This window comes from Solanum pennellii, chromosome 2 (genome assembly GCF_001406875.1).
Source record: "Solanum pennellii chromosome 2, SPENNV200".
NCBI lineage: Eukaryota > Viridiplantae > Streptophyta > Magnoliopsida > Solanales > Solanaceae > Solanum > Solanum pennellii.
In genome coordinates this window covers 16,896,590-16,917,399 of record NC_028638.1, presented here as the reverse complement: position 1 = coordinate 16,917,399, position 20,810 = coordinate 16,896,590, and the positions used below count along the sequence as shown (strand labels likewise).

The window sequence follows — 20,810 nt, the reverse complement described above, 5'->3', positions numbered from 1 at the left end:
GTCCGGTGGACATGATTGTTTTCAATTCTGACAAAAGTTTTCCAGTCAAGATTCTTCAAATATTCTGGATTCAAAACTCAACAAGGATAGAGAGTCTAACCCGAAGCCTCAAGGAAGTAGTGGAAATGGATCTTTTATTTTCATGATGTTCATAGTAATCTTGTACTTCTCGTTTTTATGATTAGTTCAATTGAAATATACTAATTCGAAAAATCAATTATTTTTCATAATATTAGTTAAAACATATGATTATTGGTGATATATTATCAAAAGACAATATATATCTTAAATATTAAGTTTAATATCGTCGAAAAAGTTTCTTATTTGTCTAATATAAATTTTAAATAATTAACTTTTATTTTAAAAACTTAATATAATTTTATAATTGCAATTGTCCATCCAAACAGTAAATGTTTAATTACACTTCATCAAACAAACAGGTCAGTGTAATTACTAGACTGATAATTACTATCTTAATTACACTAATTTCAGGTAGCTTTCCAAACAAACCCTTAGTAAATCGAGAGCTAATCCAAATTTATGAACTGTTACATAAAATGTCACGAAAATAGAAAATTACATTTCATAAACTAGCTAAACGAAAAGCAAAGACAAACAAATTCAAATAAATGAAGTATTAGTTGGCTCTAATTTCTAAAGAATTCCTTATTTATACCATATGCTCTTTGACAACTTGGAAATAACGAAAAAATAGATAGCACTAGAACGTCCTTTAAATATTTTGATCTTAAGCTAAATATATGTTCAATGTATGATTATATCCTTTGAAACTTTTGATATTTAACGTGAAATATTGAAATGAAAGAGTTACGAGAAAGTAACATAATATTTTATAAAGAGAAAGTATAACACACATTGAAATAGACAAGGTATTAGTTAGCTCTAAAAAACTTCTTGTATATACCACATGCACTTTGACAACCACCTGGAAGTCAAGAAAACGTTTATGTAGTAGAAACATATTGAGAACAACCAAGTTCAAATTTTGCTTGTACAAACCAAGCTCTTGAGCACAAATGGGCAAAGACTATGTAGAATATCCCACCAAGTGAAGGGTCATAACTGGATTTGTTGCAGAGACAACGAAAAATAATGAAAGAATGAAGCAACAAATCTTGAGGATATAGAGGAATAGTGGGATAACAGAAAAACATTAGGTATGTAAGGGGTTGAGTCTGAGGAGAAACCAGTTTTATATATCATGTATGGTGTATTTATACATAGCAAAGCAATACTCAACTTACAAAGCAGACAAACAAATCAGGCTAAGCTGCCTCAGAAGATAAGAGCTCGAGTTCAGCCCACCAGAGGGGAGAAAGCCTTGGAACTGCAGCATCAGGCGATATATCAATCGTTTCCCTTAATTTTGCAATGACTTCGCTTATCGTTGGTCTCTTCCTTATATTTTCTTCAAGGCATTCTTCAATTACCACACAGATAGCCATAAGCTCATTATTTTTGAAAGACTTGAGTGTTGGATCAACCAAGGAGCTCACATTCGTCTTATCTTTAAGGTATTGCTCCGCCTAAATAAAACAATTGTTATCAATATGCTTTTGCATTGGTAAAAGTCTGAAAGAAAAGACAATGCACGCAGACTAGGGAACGCATTGTAACGATCAAGTATAAGAAAATAAGGGAAACATATGAAGGAGATTTACCCAGTTCAGAAGAGACCCTTGTTCTTCTGAATAAGGTGACTTTCCAGAAATTATTTCTAGTAACAGAATCCCAAAACTATAGATATTTGTTTCAGGATCAGCAAGTGCCGGCAGCTCAGAATTTTCTAAATCATCTCTCGAGTCCTTAGACTTGGCTATTAGTTCTGACCAGAAATCAATCTCTGTAATCTGTGAAAATATAAAAAATTCTACTTCAATATGAAATACAAATGAAAAATGTTTATTAGTTCAATATGGTAGATAAATTGTATATATTGAAGAAGACGGAGCAGACCTTAGCAGCATAATCGTCAGTCAAAAATATGGCATTTGAATTCAAGCTGGAATGGGGCACTGGAGGATTCAGATCATGCATGTACTGAAGACAATATGCTGTCCCCATTATGGCTCTCACCCTTGCAGACCAGTCAAGAGGATCGGTTTCTTTAACTGACACAATGAAACGTACATTTTAAGTCATTCTGAACATCTTTTTTTAAAAATAAAAATAAAATAAGAAGTGTTATTCTGAACTAAATCAAGCCATCATTGTGAGTAATTAAAGCTGAACTGTGGACAACAAAGAATCTTACCATGTAGATGCTCAGAAAGAGTTCCATTTGGAGCATACTCGAAGACCATCATCCTAGTGAAAGGTTCATCCTCCTCACAGTATCCAATAAGATTAACAAAATTTTTGTGGTTCACTCTTGAAAGTGTATCAATCTGTTCAATAACACAACCACAAAATGTCATGTCTTTTACAACCGAAATGGATGAAGAGATAACAACAATGTCATTATGTGAAATGTAAGACCCTGACATCTATGGAGAGATAATATTTAATTTTTGATGTAAATGGAAACAACAAACCTTCTTCCTGAAAGCCATTTCTGAACTCTCAGACCAATCTTCGAGAGAAGTTAGAGTAGTCGAGGCAACAGCAATCTCTACTCCACTAGACAGAGTTCCCTTGTAGATTATATATGCATCATAACTACTAATTATATTGCTAAAATCCTCACATGCTGTTTCAAGCTCAGACCTGTTGAGCTTAGGGACCCCTGCAATGAGAAATAATCTTTTTGCGATCAACATCAGGATTATATCTTCTTTTATCGCTGTGATTTAGGACTATTATATCAACCAACAGTGATTTTGTCATTGAATATCAGAATGTGGACAGAATATTAAAAGTAATTCTTGTCACAAATTTCAATTGAAGTACCTGTGACAAATGCTTTTTGCAGCTGTCCACTCAACCCAGTCTTCCAAGGGCCTATTGTTTTTGCAGCTCTGCTTCTGTAAACTAAGAACACAACTACAGCAGCAATTAGCAGAAAAAACCCAAAACCTCCAACTATATACTTCCATGTATCACCAGATTTTTGAGCAGGTGGGGCTTGTCTATTAGTTGGCTGTTTAACACTACTTGACTGTCCCATTGGATTTGGTTTGAGTTGAGACTCAGGCTGTCGTTGCGAGGCAGGCAAGGGTGTAGGAGGTGTTCCTTGGGTATTTGGCACAGCACGAAATGACCCACTACTTCTGGTTCTTGGCACTGAAGCAATAGGACCCAAAGGTTTCCCACCATTGGCAGGAATAGCAGCAAGGTTGCTGGATTGTTCAACTAACTTGCGGCGTGCGATATTCGCCTGGTTCTGAATAGTATGGATGATGTGAGGCCTATTTGAACCTGCTAAAAGAAGAGTGAAAACAATCTTTTGTGCACTTTCAACATAAGTCCTGCTAATGATGCGGAGTAAAAATTTTTCACTCACTTGGTAGGTTGTCAGAGGAATACCCTGTCTGATTATCCAATGAGCCACTCTCAAGTTGTCTGGAGAACCTTTATTGACACAAAGACGCTTCTAGAGTGATAAAATGTAAGTCGAAAAACATGGTGATTGAAAACCATTTAGTTACTTACAGAGTGAAATAACGCAGAAGTGTCCCTTTAAGTGGTCCGATAAAGGAGTCTACGGTTTTTAATGGTATCAGACTGCCATAACAGATGCTGCGAGAAACAGACATCAAATTACCAGAGAGAAGCAGGCAAATGAAAATATCTGATTGAGAAGGTAAGTGCTATTGAAAGTAACCATGCTATTAGTTTTGATAGTCAGTATTATATGTAAGAGTTAAAGCTATCTGAGAAGAGTATCTTGATAAAAAATTAAAACAAATTAGAACCAATATGATAACTTGATGCTCTCTTGGTTCGAGGATCAATCCCTAGATCTCCAATATATTGCATCCCTCATCCTCAACCCCATCCTTGGAGAGATGCAATGACTGGAAAATCACCTCCTTGTAGTTAAAAAACTTTTTCGTTTGAGTTGATGTATGGGCAAGCATTACTAGTGAATTTCAAGCATCAGCAGCACAAGTAATTGCATCGCCACATCTATGAAATCATCTATCTCCCAGGCTTTATTTTAATTGAGATAAACCACAATATCCCTTGTTGCCATTAATACTCAACCTTATCAACTTGTGTTCACCCACCCCCTCACTCCCACCAAGAAAACCTTTTATGACCATATTCTGAAAATAATGGCAGCCTGAAATGGCTTAAATACAAATTTCATACATTCCAGACATCTTGGCATGTTGATATTTGGTTACATATATGTAACAAGAATCAGAACACGGATATAAAAGGTCCAATAAAACCAAAAGAACCTTACCAGTGTGCAAATTTTCTATGTAAACAGCATGTTCCACCAGCAGCAGGGATGAGTGCTTCGTCAAATTGCAATTCGGAGAGCAAACGAAGCTTCCCAATTTCAAATGGAATTTTTCCTTCCAAGTTGTTGTTACGAATCAACCTGTGAAAAGGTATAAGAAACAGTTCAAAAGAATCTTTTTAATGGTTCTTCCTCATGAATACTCACATATATAAACTTATATAGGCAGCACACATCTTCACATGCACAACAATTAAATTATGAACTCACAAGCTTCTTAGCGCATACAGGTTTCCTATTTCTGCTGGAATTCTCCCACTCAAATTATTATCTGTCAAGTCAAGCACTTCCAACCTTTGAAGTCGTCCAAATTCTTTTGGAATGGCACCAAAAAAATTGTTTTCTGACAGCACACTGTGAGCCAATCATAGAGAAAAAATGTTTAAATTGTTAAGATAAAAAAGGAGCCATACACAACACACAGGAAGATACAGCATGCAAAATGATGAAACTACGATTATTAGACATGGAACTAATTCTCCTTAGTCTATTCCACTCAATTTACTAATCTACTACTTTTTGTTATGCAGATTTTCTGCAAATTATGTTTTCAAGTGTCTATTAAACCCCTCTCATGCTTAGTAAAAATTGAGAGACATTTTCAACAATATTTAGCTGCACCATCTTTATAAAAACAACAAAATAGTATCCAAAGCTTCATCGATCTTACCCTTCGGGGTGGCCCAGTGGTTTGAGCTTGGGACTTCCATGTTAGAGGTCTCAAGTTCGAAACTCTTTGCCAGCGAAAGCAAGGGGTTTGCCTCTGGGTCGAGCTCGTCGCACCATTCTTGCCTAGTGCGAGTTACCTCTCCTATGTGGTTTGCGAGCTATTACATAGGAGCGGGGGTTTTACCCTGTGCGCACCCAAAGGGTAGCGGCTGCGGGTTTCCCTTGTGATAAAAAAAAAAAGCTTCATTGATCTTATGGGATCTGCGGGTTCTTCTAAAGAACTATTGTCAACCAATTTTTAACTCGTCAAGGCTATTTTTAACCCACCAGGGCAATTTTTAATCCATTTTTTAGAACTCATTAGGGGTTATTTTCAACCTGTGCTTATTTTCAACGCGCAAGGTTAATTTTAACCAATTTTCAACAGTGACGAGCAACAGTCTCTCTTTCAATGTCCCACAAATTTTCACTACCAAAAACTATCACGTTTGGTCAATGAGAATGAAATCATATCTTGAAACCTATGATTTATGGAATATTACAATGGAAGAACGATCCTTAGAAACGCTCATCTCAAATCCTATCATTGTCCAGGAAACAAGCACTTTCAAAAGAGCTTTCAAACAAAAACAAGATTATTTAGGGAGTTTTTTTAAGCACAAAACCAAAAAAAGAAGAGGAAGATCAACTTTTTTAAAAAAATAAAATTGCAAGTTAAAAAAGAAATCAAAAGAAGGAGGTATTTTTAATCCGACAGGCTATTTTCAAACCATTTTGAACTCACTAGGGTTATTTCTAATCCGTGCTTATTTTCAATGCGCAATGCTATTTTCAACCATGACGAGCAACAATCTCTCTTTAATGCCCCACAAATTTTCACTTATGAACTAAAAAAGCAAAAAACATTATGTTTTAGGTAAAAACTTACATTGATTTTAAGTGAGTGAGATTCCCAAGCTCTGGTGCCAATGTGCCTTCCAAAGAAAGTCCATGAAGATCCCTAAACAGAGAAGAAAAAGAAAATAATTAACAACATGAGAGATAGCACAAAGGTCAAACCGTATGAGTTCATTTTTGCACATTTATTGTCATTAAAATAAATCTAACAGATTTGTTCTTATACTATAAAAGAAACGAACATTACAATTATAAAAGTAAGTTTCATGGAATCGAATACTCATTAACAGAGATGATCGTATGTAACAAGGGACTTACAACATTTGCACTTTGCCCTCCAGACACTGTACTCCAAACCACATACATGGGTCACAATGATCAGGATTCCAGTTTGCAAGAACTCCGTATGGATCACAATCCACTTTAGATCGTAGTCCCAACAATGCCAATCCTTGTTTTGCAAAGTAGACCAATCCATTATTCAAATGGACATAACAAACACTAGATACAATCAAGATATAAACACCAAAACCAGTAGGACAGTCCAAAAATAGAATAGAATTACCTTCAGAATTGAGTGAGCTACATCCGTGAACGTCATAAAGAATAATCAGAAGTGCAAGATATGATAACTTGAATCCATAAGTATTCCATCTACCACCCATTGCTAGCAGAACCATGTGTAGCAGTGGTTGAGGCAGTAATAATATCTGCCACTAGCCAGGACTCTATACAAAATGCCACACAAAATCGCCAGTTTTTTATATGCAATAACTCTCCGAGCGATGAAGATCACTCGGATACACGAGACAATTTTACAAGTAGAATAAAAAGAAAAAATCAGCTATTTTCTTATATACACAAATCTATTCTATAACCTATACAACTAGCAATGATAAAACACAAATGACCAAATCAGGGTCTCTCATTTTCTCTGCTTCTACATTTAGGTTATAACACCTCCATTTTCATCAACAACTGCGCAAACCAGGATCAATGAACTTCCAAAATTAAGCTTTAGCTGACAAAATAAATCAGAAATAACATTTATTAATTCATATTTGCACAAAAAATAGGACTAATTTACAAGCCAAAAACATAAGACACTCAGAGAATAACCATTTTCACAAGCAATAAAAAAAAGGGTAAAAATGTATAGATATACAAAAAAATAAATTTACCAGAAAGTAGGGACAAAAGGGCAGTCAATGAAATCTTTGTTGCTGCTTTTGTTTCAGATTATACAAAAGAAAAAAAATTAAATGCAGGTAGGTAATGATGAAACAAAGGTTTAAATTGAGACTCCAAAAGTCAGCAAAACGCAAGAAATTGACGTCAAATTTTTCAACAAAATGAAGAAAAAAATATTAAAAATCAAAGAATGAATGAATTTTCTTGACTGCCCCTTTTCAGGATGATCTCAGAAAAAGAACCTCTCTTCGACCATCTCTCTGAAAGAGGGTTGAGGAAAAAAAAAATTCTCTCTCTTGTTTTCTCTCTCTAAAAGGTTTTCTGTTAAACACCACCCCTGTCAACAAGCTCTGTTGTTTTTTCCCACTATTTTCTGAGAATTTTTTCATGGACAAATTTATTTTTGTTTCCATATATTAATCTTAATAATTTTAATATATTTTAATTATAATAGCAAATTGGGTCGATTTAATTCGACCCAAAAAAAAAAGAGATGAGGAACCCCACAATTAGAAATATTTATATGTACGTTGATTGGGTCCTACAAATATTCTGTGCCCTCTACTTCTATACTATATTTGCCATTTGACAACAACAATTGATTAATTCACAAACATGTGTAAATGCTATAAAATAAAGTCAAAAGTAATACTACTCCTGTTTAACAGTGGTTAACCATTTGACTTCGACATACATTGTTAAGAAATACTAAATTATAGGAATAATATTATTATATTATTCTTTATATTATTAAATTTAATGATTTGAGAAAATAGTAGTTAATAACAAAGATAAAATATACACAAAAGTTAAACTATCTCTTAATTTTTAAAATTAAACAAGCATTATTGAACAATCATTTTAGTGTAGTGAATAACTATTGTTAAGCGAGAGAGTAATACGAAAGAATTTGTTATGAGATTGTCTTCAATATGACATAAATATTTTGAAAATGTGAACATTATGGGGGTGGGGTGAGGAGTGGGAGGTGAAGAATTAATGAACAAATAGTGAAGTGGGTATTACTGTACATAATAGTAAAATTATATTTTGAAGCAATGGACATTCATATTTAAATAAGGTTGAATTCATCCACAGACATCGAAAATTGACATTATTCACTTAAATAATTGTAACACCTCGAATTTTGGAAAAGAGAGAAAGGAGTTTTTTGGGCCAAAGTCTGCTGGTTCTACGGGTCCTATCTACGGACTCTAGAAAGAGAAAACATTAAATTTTCACAAATAAGTCCAATTACTTTTTTACAGGGTAGCCCATCGTTCTATGTACGAGTCCTAGATAGGTATCGCATGTGAGTCGCAGAGCTAATGAAATTTTGAAGGTTAAAGTTGGTTTCTATGGTTGGTGTCCCGTTAAAAGTTGGTCCAAATAATAGTTTTTAAACTTCTCTACGGTTAACCAGTACGATATGTAGAGACGGTAGGTTTGAACCGTAAGTCAAGTCTAGTAGTTATTTTTAAAGGATTTTAGGGTCTTTTACTAATTGTTTTATTCCAACACTACATTGTTTTGCCTCCTACCCTAAGCCCTGTATAAGGCTTTTGAGTCCTAAAACTACCAGCTTCAACCCCATTTTGTTAATTCCCAAAACCTAACAAAATCCACTCCCTAAATTACTCTAAACCTCTACTACAAAAAAGGGCTTTATAGTATGCAATAATAATTTGCATTAGTGGCAATAAGAATCACCGCTATATGCTTTATCAGTCATTGGTCTTTAGCCGGCGATGCAGGGGTCGGTAAAGCCTTTTGTGGCGATTGTCACAAAAGCTGGTAGATAATATAATGGATTGCCGCTAAAAATTATCACTTTTAACAGCTATTATTAGCAGCAATGCTCTTGGCTACTAAATCCAATTCACAACGACTAACTATACTTTTTAGCGTCTATTTTTATAGCCGTTAAATTAAATTAAATTGGTAAAAGTCAATAATTTTAACGACAATTTTTTATGACAATTAGAATGGCTACAATATCCCTTTTAAAAGCATCTAAATCCATTTAACATGAATTATAATGGCAAATATATTCAACTGAAGATTAACATTAATTGACAGTATCTTTAGCGGCAATTATAACAATTGTAATATTTCTCGTGAAACATATTCATTTTTCCCTTTAGAGTCCATTTTACGATTGGGATTCAATTTAGTTGGTGTTAGAAGCCATTAGGTTTAACAACAACTATTTGTTTTCTATTAATTATGGCTACTACATTTGTTTAGAAATGATCTAGTTTGCAATTCTAGTACAAACTTTTTTCACTAGTAAATTCAACAATGCTGTTAGTAAAATAAGGCCTACGAGTGACAAAAAAATTTACCGAATGTTTAAAAATATATTACTATTAATTCATAAAACAAAATATATTTCATTAGATCTAGACAAACAAAATGAATTAATAATTCAAATATTAGTGTTACAACTTAAAAATAAACTTGATCTTTTGAACTGATATAACCAATCTTATAGAATAATCTCTTCAAATAATTTCCGCAACTCTTCTATCATATTGAAATCTACCTGAACAATTTTTAAACACCAAATTGTAGGACCTGAAATGACAAAAATTTGTCAAAAGATGAAACGTAACGTATAAAAATGTCACTAGTGTGAATAATTTGACGGACAATTCTCTACAAAGTATGAATTCAAATTGTTGTGACAATTGGAACTAGTGTCATGGCCCTTCATCTTTCTGAATCGAGACCCGGGCGAAAGCCCGATCCAGCAATATCGCGTGAGTGAAGAAGGGCAATGCCGCCTTCGAAAGGTTAAGAAAACATCAATTGAAGATGAACCCGAAAAAATGTGCATTCGGGATCGATATTTGAAGTGTTGCTTAGTATATATTATTTACTTCAGATGTTTTGAGATTGAAGCCATTATATCAGAAACTCCACTTATATTAAGATTAAGATCAAGATCAAACCTAAACATGATTTTATAACTCTTTATGTTGAAAGATAAAAGGAAACATGGTTTACTTAAACCTAGTTTCTATGTTTCAATGTGATTTGGAACAGGATTATCAAGTAAACGGTGTTATTCTAATGGTTTATATAATTTTTCCATTGGTTGCGCAAAGAAGATAGGCAAGATGATGTGATTAATGTTGAAGAATTTTAATACTTTGATCTTCAAATGCAGTTTCATTGAATAACTATGGAAGGTAAAGGAATTAGATAAGAATGCGCTATACTTGTTCACAAAATATATCCATAATATCAAACTACTCATTTTAAAAGGTTATATAGGAATTAGCTATAAAATGGGTCTAATCATTTTTCTTTTCCAAGCTTAGAAGGTGGTTTACCTATTAAAATATATATGCGGCTTCATAAAACAAAAAGCTATATCATAAGCTTTTATTTTGTGTTTGCCTAATTTGTACAATCCACAACCACAAGACTTATCAATTATGATATACTTTGGAATAGTATATCCATAAGTTTTCATTATATAAGTTGATACATGTGTTTGATCTCTCATGGACTCATCTTTTGCAGGTCCAAAGTCAAAAAACTTTACAATATATTCCTGCATCAAAATTTCAACAAAGAGAAAGATTGCATATTACTAAAAAAAACCATCCATATATCTTCTCATCAAGTAGCAAAAAGAGTCTATTAATGGTCTCTATAATAAATGTAAATGAAGAAGACCATAAACACAATAAACCAGGAGTCTTGAAAGACACTGCATCCAACAAATTGTTTAACATCTATATTGAGATGCCGTTTGCATCTCCATTTGCTATTGGTTTGCCTTATGCTACACTCGACAACCTAGTTGGCATGGGGCTTGATGTCAAAAATCTTTTTGATAATATTGATTTTAATTTGATAAAGAACTGATCTCATTCTTTTCCTTATGGACATTTATAAGAGGAAGGCCAACATTTAGAAGGTGGGTGTTACTGAGATGCAATCAAATGGTTTAGAACATATGAGATCAACTGTGACAACAACTGATACAGGAGGGAAGCATCAAAAATCTGCTAAATTGAAGTGATTTGAGCGAGAAATCTGTTGGACTAAACTGAAGAAGATCATGAAAAGCCCTTTTCCACTTTTTCAATAATTAAGTAGCTTTCTGCCAACTCAATTGAAATGCCCAGAAAGCTAAAGTCTATTCTTTACCTTTACAAAATCATTCTTACAGGTTTTAATCTTAAAACAAGTAATTAGTTGATGCTAAAAAAATGATCAATACATTAATTTGAAAATATTATTAGTGTAGTCCAGGGAGAACAGGAAGCTTTTTTTGAGAATGAAAATAATAATCCCATATGCCCACCGTAGGGCTCGAACCCAGAGAATAAGAAGCTCATAATCTATTTGCAAATAATCTTCATAGTAATTGTTTAAATGTGTCTATTGGAAACATGCTCTATCCCGAGAAGAATTGGCATTGGGACATATTTAAAACTAAATTTACTCTATACCCACTCATTTTCTTTTTGCATTATCTTTTAGGGTTCAATTTTTAAAAAAGGAAAAAGTGTGGGGTCATGGGTCTTTTTGACTTTTTAAAAACTAGGGGTATATTTGTCAATGTGGGTCAAGGACTTATTTGTTGTTTTAAGAACTTGGGAAAATAATATAACACTACAAAATCTATTATAATCTCAAATATATTTTTTAAAATATTATATTCTGATAAAATATTATTACTTCACTACAATCAAGGCGCCTCTCACATTTCTTCTTCTCCAAGTGCAACGTCCCATCCCACTTTTCATTTCATCTTTTCCATACACCCTCTTCCAGTATAATCATACACTACTCTTCCCCATATACTTCTCTCCCCCCCTCCCCCCCAATTAACTTAAACAAACGTTTCTCACTTGTCATCTTTCTCAAATTACGTTTCTCGCTTATCATCTTCCTCAAATCGTCATTTGTTTTTCTCACGCCAGGTTCAAAGCTTTAATCTTTGTTAAGTTGATTCTTATTTAATGGTATTTTTCGTTAATTTTTAGCCATATTTGATTGTTTATTTGGTTATAGTAGTGTAATGATTTAGTCACTCTTTGTTCTAGACTGTTTTTCTTCATTTTTCGCCGTATTTCATGAGGTTTTCATTTGGATATGTATATCTGACCCTATTTGGTTGGGATCTCTATTTGGTTGCTTTTTAAAAAAATTATGTTTATCTCGCCTATTGATTTTGAATTTTTTTACTAAACTTTGATCGACTTTAGTGTCGTTTTCTGTCAATGACATTCTTGATTTATGTTAATTTGTTGTTTATATTGCATGTTTTATTGGAGATTTACTCTATGTATGTTAAAAATTAGTGGTCGATAAATATGTTTTATTTGTAGATTATAAAGAATGGCTAAAACTAGAGGTGGAAGTAGTAAACCATTTGTTTCTGTTGCTCTAAGAAGTAAGCAACGTACAGTTGAAAAAGTTTTGAAAACTTGTAAAAATAAAAAATTGTAGTCAAAGAATCCGAGCCTGATCCAATTTTTGAAATAATGGCGGACATAAATAACTATCAAGACAATAGTGATGATGCTGCTAATGATAATGTTGAGAGTAGTGAAGGAGAAAGTGACAGCGAGGAGAGTAGTAGAGACACTAGTCGAGATGAGGATGATCCTCTATCCTTGCCAATTTATGCAAGAGATATCTCAGATGAGTTGTATGACTTAGGGATATGGTTAGATGAATTAAAAACATTTCCAGCAAAGCTCACTGTAAGATCAAGGATGACAGTTTATCCCGAGTTTCGAAAAATTTTAATTTAAGAAAAACTTTATAATGAATTTAAGGGTACCTGCTTTGGACATTTAAGGAACATTCCAGATTATTATAAGTTCAATGGACAAACTTTCCATTACATGTTGTTGTGACGTGTCACAAATGACAAAATATTGCATGAAATATGATTTTGTGCGAACGATAAGCCTGCATGTTTTGGCTTACAAGAATTTGCATTGATTACGGGGCTGAATTGTTCAGCATAGCCCTGTGAATCAAAGCTGAACAAAGTTCTTAAAAGATGAGAATTTTCATTTCAAGGTGACAAGGAACAAAAACATCACTGGTGCAAAGTTGCTGAGGTTAATAAGTAGTAGCAAATTAAATAAGGATCAGAAATTGAAGTGTTCTTTAGTTTGGTTCGTCCACTCGATATTGCTTGTCCATGATCGATCTAAGATTGTGGATTTAAGCCATATCAATATGGAAGATGATTTGGATTTTTTTGAAAGTTATCCATGGGAAAGGAGTCCTTTGATTTAACATTGACCTATTTGAATAATCAAATTAATTTGAGGAAGCAAAGGGAAATGTATAATGAAAAGCATAATGCATGTTATGCTCTGTATGTCTTTTCCTAGGCATTTCTGATAAGTATTATAAACTATTTTGTCGATTTATGATATATTGTTATTTATTTGTATAGTACTTCATAGCCTTTATTTATTTATTTGTTCTTTATATGGATTTCAGGTTTGGATATATGAAGCTTTTCCATATCTTGAAAAGTATGCTGGGAAGTCCTTGGATACTCCACTGCCCATTCCCCGTATACTAAAATGGCACACATTAAAGAACGAAGATATAGTTGAAGGTGATCCATTCAAGTATAAGGGGAGAAGTACGAAGGTATACCTTTATTTGTTATTATCTAACAATAATTTTAAATTAGTGAATATTGTGCAATATTTATATGATTTTTTATATTGTGCACCCATACCTCATCTCTACTGTCTGTGAGATGGAACAGAATTACATGAAAATATTTAAGCCATATACGGATGAAGTGAAGGTCTAATCATCGATGTATTGAAGGCCCAATTGAAAAGTGTGACAATCCTCATTGAAGGTGATGAATATTTGGGTGATCACAATGTACATTGTGTGAATTCTCTTTCTAATAGACAGAAAAATGTACAGAGTACTTCTAATGATGGGAATTTGGAAAATCTGAGTGATCTTGTCTTATCCCTTGAGCAATCAATGGTTGAAGTTGTTGCATATGTAAGGGCAGAAAAGTTGAGGAGAATTGAAAAGAATAAACACAAAAACAAGAAAAAAAGGTAAATTAGTGTATATATTTATTGAAACTGTCAAGTAATTTATTCCTATATTTTTTGTCAAAGTAAAATATTATATGTTAACATTACAAGAAATAATAAAGACCTTGCAGTAGTTGATGAAGACTTTGCTGCAATTGATGAATACTTTACGAATGGAGTTGATGAAGTGGCAGTTGATGGTGTGGCAATTGATAAAGTGACAAGTGATGGTGTGATAGTTGATGATGTTATTGATGAAGTGGTATGTGTAGTTGATGCAGTGGCAATTATTGATGAAGTGGCAGGTGCTGATGTTGCTGATGAAGTGAAAAGTGATGAAGTGGCAGGTGTAATTGATCCAATGACAGTAATTGATGTTGTTGATGAAGTGGAAGGTGAATTTGATCTAGTGACATTTTTAATGAAGTGGCAGGTGAAGTTGATCCAGTGGCAATTGTAGATGATATGGCAGATGCAGTTGATTCAATGGTAGTTGATGTTGTTGATGAAGTAACAATTGATAATGTTGCAGTTAGTTAAGTGGCAGTTGTTGGTATTGCTGAAGTGATAACTGGTGAAGTGACAACTGATGTTATTGATGAAGTGGCAAAAGAGAAAAAGGAAGAAGAAAAAGAAGATGACAGTGTTGAAGTGGATGTCATGAGTATCATTATGAAACTCAATGGTGACATTAATGGTGATGAAAAAACAATTGAAGTGATTTTGAAGTATTTGGCATTTTGAGACAATGACTTTTGTTGTTTTGTTGTTTTGTGGATAAAATTGAAGTGATTTTGTGATTTTGAAGTATTTGTAGTTTTGTTGTTTTATGGAGAAAATTGTACATCTGAAAGATTATAAATGTTTTTGTATATTGTTAATGGTGATTTTGAGAAACAATTTAACATGATTTATTATGAAGGGGTTTTATGAATCTATATTTTTTTAGTATGGGATTTTTGCTTTGCTTAACATGTTTTATTGGTTTGTATGTTTAATATTATAGATTGTTACCACTGTTGATTTTTAACATTATCGATCAAAAATAAAAGATACAATAGTGCAATAAAGAGATAGAAATACTTTCATTTATTCAGCCTACATTCCTGTTACATATTTTCAAAAAGAAAACACCAAAAATAAATCACACAATACAGTTTTTAAACGTTTTTCTTTTTGTTCTGCCAAAATCAACCTTTCTTTTAGTTGATCTCTATCTCTTTCAGCATCTTGTAGTAACACTTTTAAGTGATTCCGCTGCTCTTTGACCTCTTTTAAGAAGTTCATAGCAGATCTCTATTTTCTTCAAATTCTCGTAACTTTGTTAATAATTTAAATTTGGCAACGCTTTGAAAGTTTGATGGGCTACTCGTTGATGATTAATTTTCAAGCCACCTAAAAATGAGCATATGCCAACTGCACAATTAAAGAATTGTCGATCTAGACTTGTATAGATGTGTGACGTCCTCAACATAGCTGGATTACCACAATGACAATTGTAAGACTCTTTTGCTTTGGATGTTTGAGATGATTGAGACATTGTAAAAATGGAGGGTTTTGAGTTGTTTATGAGGCATTGTCTTTCTTTATACTATAAAAGAAACAGGTTGAAAAAGTGGACTTGCATTTTTGTTACGGTTGTAAAATTTGTACATGTAAATATTTACTGGTTAACAACATATATAGACCATGTATACAATCGATACATCTTTATGCGTGGTGTATGTTCCAACCAAAGAGATTTATACTCTAACATTAGTCAGGTATATAGGGGTTTATGACTATATTAAATCATTGTCTATACTTTACCTACTAGAAACGGACACTTATATATTGATCAAAACTAGTGGAATTTAGAAAAAGACAAAACAAATTAATAAAAAATTTATTTTTTATATTTATCCAATTAAATGAGTCTAAACAAATCATATGATCATGTAAGAGTCCATATGCATTGGGTGTGGTGATTAGAGATATACAAGGAAGAGTTATAGTTATACAATCAACATTCTTATAACAATGTTTGTGAAAGATAAGTATGTAACTTGTTATGTGTGGATATACAATCAACATCTTTACAACATAAGCATGTTATTATGTATGAGTCTAATATAAAATGGAGTGGTAATCAACAATGTGTGGTTAAACAAGTCATATCCTCACAACATACTTTTGTTTTCTCAAACATAGTTCTAAACATGTTGATCATATAACCACAACTCTTCCTCGTACATCTCTAATCACCACAACCAATTTATGTGGACTCTTACATGATCATATGACTTGTTTAAACTCATTAAATTGGATAAATATAAAAAATATTATTTTTAATTAATTAATTTTTTTATCTTTTTTAAATTCCACTAGTTTTGGTCTATATATAAGTGTTCGTTTCTAGTAGGTAAAGTATACACAATGCTTTAAAATAGGCATAAACCTGAATATACCTTACTAACGTCAGGGTATAAATCTCATTAATCATACGAAATTGATCATATACACACCACACACATAGACATGCATCGATTGATTGAGGGGTCTATATATTTTGATTGTAGTAAATGTTTACTTATACAACAATGCTGACATATGATCTTTTATTAATTCTTTAAGGGCCGTTAGGTAAAGTTTATATTAAGATAATGTTTGTATTAGTCATTTTTGAATTACTTATACTTAGATTATTTCTTATGGATAGTTTAATTAGGTGCATTAAAATAATAATAATAATAATAATAATAATAATAATAATAATAATAATAATAATGATGCATGATGATGATAATAATAATAATAATAATAATAATAATAATAATAATAATAATAATAATAATAATAATAACAACAACAACAACAACAACAACAACAATAATAATAATAATAATAATAATAATAATAATAATAATAATAATAATAATATACATGATAATAATAATAATAATAATAAAAAATAAAAAAATACACATGCATTAAAATACACAACTTCAGATTAATAATACACAGTTTAATAGAGAATGGATGGACTCGAATGAATACTAAAGACAGCTTATAAAATTTATGTCGTCTTTAGATTGATCTATATTAGATCACGACTAAATACGATAATAGTTGACACTAAATTGATCAAAATGTTGTCAGCAAAAAAAAAGTAGTTTCCCCAGTAGATTGATTACAGTAGCTTACAAATTCAATCATGTTTCTTTAAGATTTGTTGTTGTTCACACATGTAGTTCTCTTGTGTCCGGTTCTCTTACAAGTTGAATATTTGTTCCTTCTCTTGCTCTTGAAATTCTCACTGATACCTTTGACACGTTTTCTTCCACGCTTGGTATCTACAAGAGGCGAAAGAATCTTCACATTGAGAAACTCTTCTGGAACACACCATTCCGACTCGAGAGGGGACACCAGTAATAGAAATAAGTATGCAAAGAGTTACGATTCAAATTTATACAAAGGCGAAGAGTAGTCATAAATGCTCATACCATACACGTTGCCATGCTTCGATCACAAAGCGACCATCCCGTGAGCACAAGGTATCTTGATCAAGTCATATTTCATACAAGAGCATGACTTTTCCAGTAGGTCCACATAGGCGGTAACACTTGCATTTAACATGGTAAATTGATTATCGTCACCGATTACGTTCTCCACCTATAAGGATTCTCCCTCGATCATTTTTTTTTCTTGCAATTTTTTTGGCAAAAGGCACCATTTGATTACCCATTGATTTAAGTATATATTCATGCCTCTACCTAAACAATTCTCCGAACCTCTTAGCAATTGAATTAAATATTAATGTCACGGGATACTCTCTTTCGTCTATCAACATAGCATTGATGATTCAGCGATATTTGTGGTTATCACATCAAATCTATTGCCACGAAAATGTGCCCTGCTCCACTTCTCAAAACCTATATCATACTCAAGAACAACGGCTGCCGCAGGACATTTGTTCTTGAATTCGACAAAATGATTGTCAAACTCTTCCAAAGAATAAGCCTTTGCCGCATTGTAATAAAGATAAAGGCAATCTCCACAATGATGATTTACGCGGAGATTTTCATCGAGGTGCCTCATACAATATCTGTGGTGAGCACGATTGTAAATGTTCGCAATGCCATTGGTGATACTCTTGTGTCTATTTGAGGGAAAACACAAGTCTGGTTCATTGACCACAATCTCGTTTAACTTCTCAAAGAAGAATGTCCAAGATGCATCTTTCTCTTTGTCCACCACACAAGAGGCAATTGGACAAACATGATTCTCCGTATCTTGTGCAACAACTCTCAACAACATGCCCTCGTATCTACCATGTAAATGAGTGCCATCAACTGCCATTACCTTTCTCATGTGGGAAAATCCCTTAATGCAAGCACCGAAGGCCAAAAAATAATACATAAACCTATGACGATCCTTGTTTACCATGATAGAATAGCTAGAACCAACATTAAGTGTCTCAAACATGTAGAAAAAAGCTGGTACACATGAATATCTATTCTCCGTTGTCCTCGGACCATCTCCTTGGCTACCACACCTCCCTTCCAACATTTTCAATAACTTGGACTACAACAAAAAGAATTAAGTATAGCCCTTCGAATCTCTTTAAAGTTTGGATCCTTGCCATCACAATACATATTTATACAAAGTGAAGCAATAACATTGATTGAGAGTTTTCTATGGCTACTTTTGACATGTTCAACACAACAACTATGCTCGCCAATATACTTATAGATACGAAATCTATCCGAAAACATCCATGCACAATTCTGAGATACACATTCCACCTTTAAATATTTAGTACAACTCCTCAAAGTAGCAAAATCAAAAGACTTTTTTACCGTCACTTTGGTTAATAACTATTGCAACTCATTCTTGTTACTGAAAGTTTGATTTATGCATAAATTAATTTCATCGAGGAAGCAATGGTTGGATTGTGATCTCAATTCCTCTTATCCCTACATTTCTTCACAACATTTGCGCTCGAGATCTACTGCATCTATCGAATGATTTCCACATTAATTGGATCATCATTGATATTCATTGAATGATCACACAAACTTTCATTTGAATGATGACACAATTTTTCATTTCTAATAGAATCGTTGTCGTCATCAAATGAATTTGTTGGTTCAATTGGAGGCCTCGCAATGACGTGTATCCTCAATGTAGGCCTGAAGCCATCAATACCAATATAACATGTACAATATAACGTGCCGGTCATTTTTTATGAATGTAGATGTATTTTTCCCCTTCCATTCATTTGATAGCTAATCACCTAGTCATTTGGCTCACAAGTTAACTCTCCGACCTCAATTACGCTTGCACTCATATTTTCATATGAACCATTGCGACGCAATGCAATGGTCATTGTCGTCTTATTAAAGATTTCAAATTCCAACTTTTGGGAGTCTCCTCCCATACTCCCATATAATCACCAGTATCAACAACAAATACATCTTTATGCCATTATAAACTACAAATATTTATAATAGATTAAAATATCAGTCTATGAGGTACGAAATCCATATGAGGACGCGACTGGATTAATCTGGGTTTGAAAATTCAGCTCCTACAATGGCAAAACATATTTTTAATTCTTTTAAACTACTAAAATGTATTTGTAATGAGTTATCAAGTAATTATTATGGAAGATTTCTCAAATTTATAAAATTGGTAGGAAACTAATTTTGAAGCTTGGTTTTGAAAGAAAATGAAGTAAACATAAATATGGAGTAGGCGATGATGATGATTTTACCTTGGATATGGATATCATCGTCAGAAAACTCACCGAAATTGACAAATCGCCAGCAACAAAAATGAGCGAAAACGAGCTGTAACTGTTTTCGATTGGCGACTTTTTTTTCTAATATAAAATTTAAAAATTAGAATAAATATATTATTCCAAATATGTTGGAAAGGGGGAGACTAAAGTGGAGATATGGAAAGTTGGTGGGGTCTTTTGTATGTGTCAAATAGGGCACATTGATGATGTCATCAATAGTGGGTATACCACTAATTTTTCAAGACTTGTGACTTAATGTCACATTAAGTATTTAAGGTGACTATTTTGCCAACTCTCCCCTCTTTTATTTTCAAGGTAAGGGTAAGGCCTGCACAAACTCTACATTCCCCAAACCCCACTTGTGAGACAACAATGGGTATGTTATTGTAGTGATAGTGTAATTGCAACCGAAATCCTAAAGAATTTATTTACGTTAATATCCCATATGAAACCAAATTTAGTTGAAATGATTAGGAAAAAATAATTTACCAATCTATTTAATGAAAATGATGAAAAAGTATCCCACCACTCCATTTGAAAATTTTAATTTGTAGTCCAATTTATCTATGCATACTGATTCATGAACTCCACAACATGCTTAGATGTCACAACTAAGCTAATTCTAATAATAAGTATTTCATCTTGAAATATAGGATTTTTTCGTGCAACATCTTTAATGTTTAGTGATTAGACGGATTTTACTTCACAAATTAACTAAAAAGGTTGCATCTTGAAATATAGGATTTTGTCATGCAGCCTCAATCTCAAGACAATTGTAATGACC

The 20,810-nt window shown here is 32.9% G+C and overlaps 1 protein-coding gene across 2 annotated transcripts; it reads right to left on the bottom strand.

Moving 5' to 3' along the window:
• Nucleotides 1-995: 995 nt before the first annotated feature.
• LOC107012036 (protein MALE DISCOVERER 2-like) lies at nucleotides 996-7,585 on the bottom strand. Of its 2 annotated transcripts, none has more exons than XM_015211755.2 (14): nucleotides 7,180-7,585; nucleotides 6,564-7,019; nucleotides 6,317-6,449; nucleotides 6,030-6,101; nucleotides 4,643-4,786; nucleotides 4,373-4,513; nucleotides 3,613-3,699; nucleotides 3,464-3,531; nucleotides 2,911-3,378; nucleotides 2,556-2,746; nucleotides 2,276-2,408; nucleotides 1,978-2,132; nucleotides 1,683-1,871; nucleotides 996-1,547 (listed from the first exon to the last, which is right to left on the bottom strand). In XM_015211755.2, the coding sequence occupies exons 2-14, from the start codon at nucleotides 6,676-6,678 to the stop codon at nucleotides 1,287-1,289; spliced, it is 2,157 nt and encodes a 718-aa protein (XP_015067241.1). In that variant the 5' UTR covers nucleotides 6,679-7,019; nucleotides 7,180-7,585; the 3' UTR covers nucleotides 996-1,286. The 2 variants fall into 2 exon arrangements, with proteins under 2 accessions (XP_015067241.1, XP_015067240.1); XM_015211754.2 differs by having other exon boundaries at nucleotides 2,911-3,381; nucleotides 7,180-7,584.
• Nucleotides 7,586-20,810: the final 13,225 nt, after the last annotated feature.

Coding starts and splice junctions, on each gene's coding strand:
- LOC107012036 (XM_015211754.2), bottom strand. CDS start 6,678: ATGGTTCTGCTAGCAATGGGTGGTAGATGGAATACTTATGGATTCAAG. Junction 6,102..6,316: donor GAGGGCAAAGTGCAAATGTT/GTAAGTCCCTTG, acceptor TTCTCTGTTTAG/GGATCTTCATGGACTTTCTT. Junction 2,747..2,910: donor GCAAAAAGCATTTGTCACAG/GTACTTCAATTG, acceptor TTCTCATTGCAG/GGGTCCCTAAGCTCAACAGG.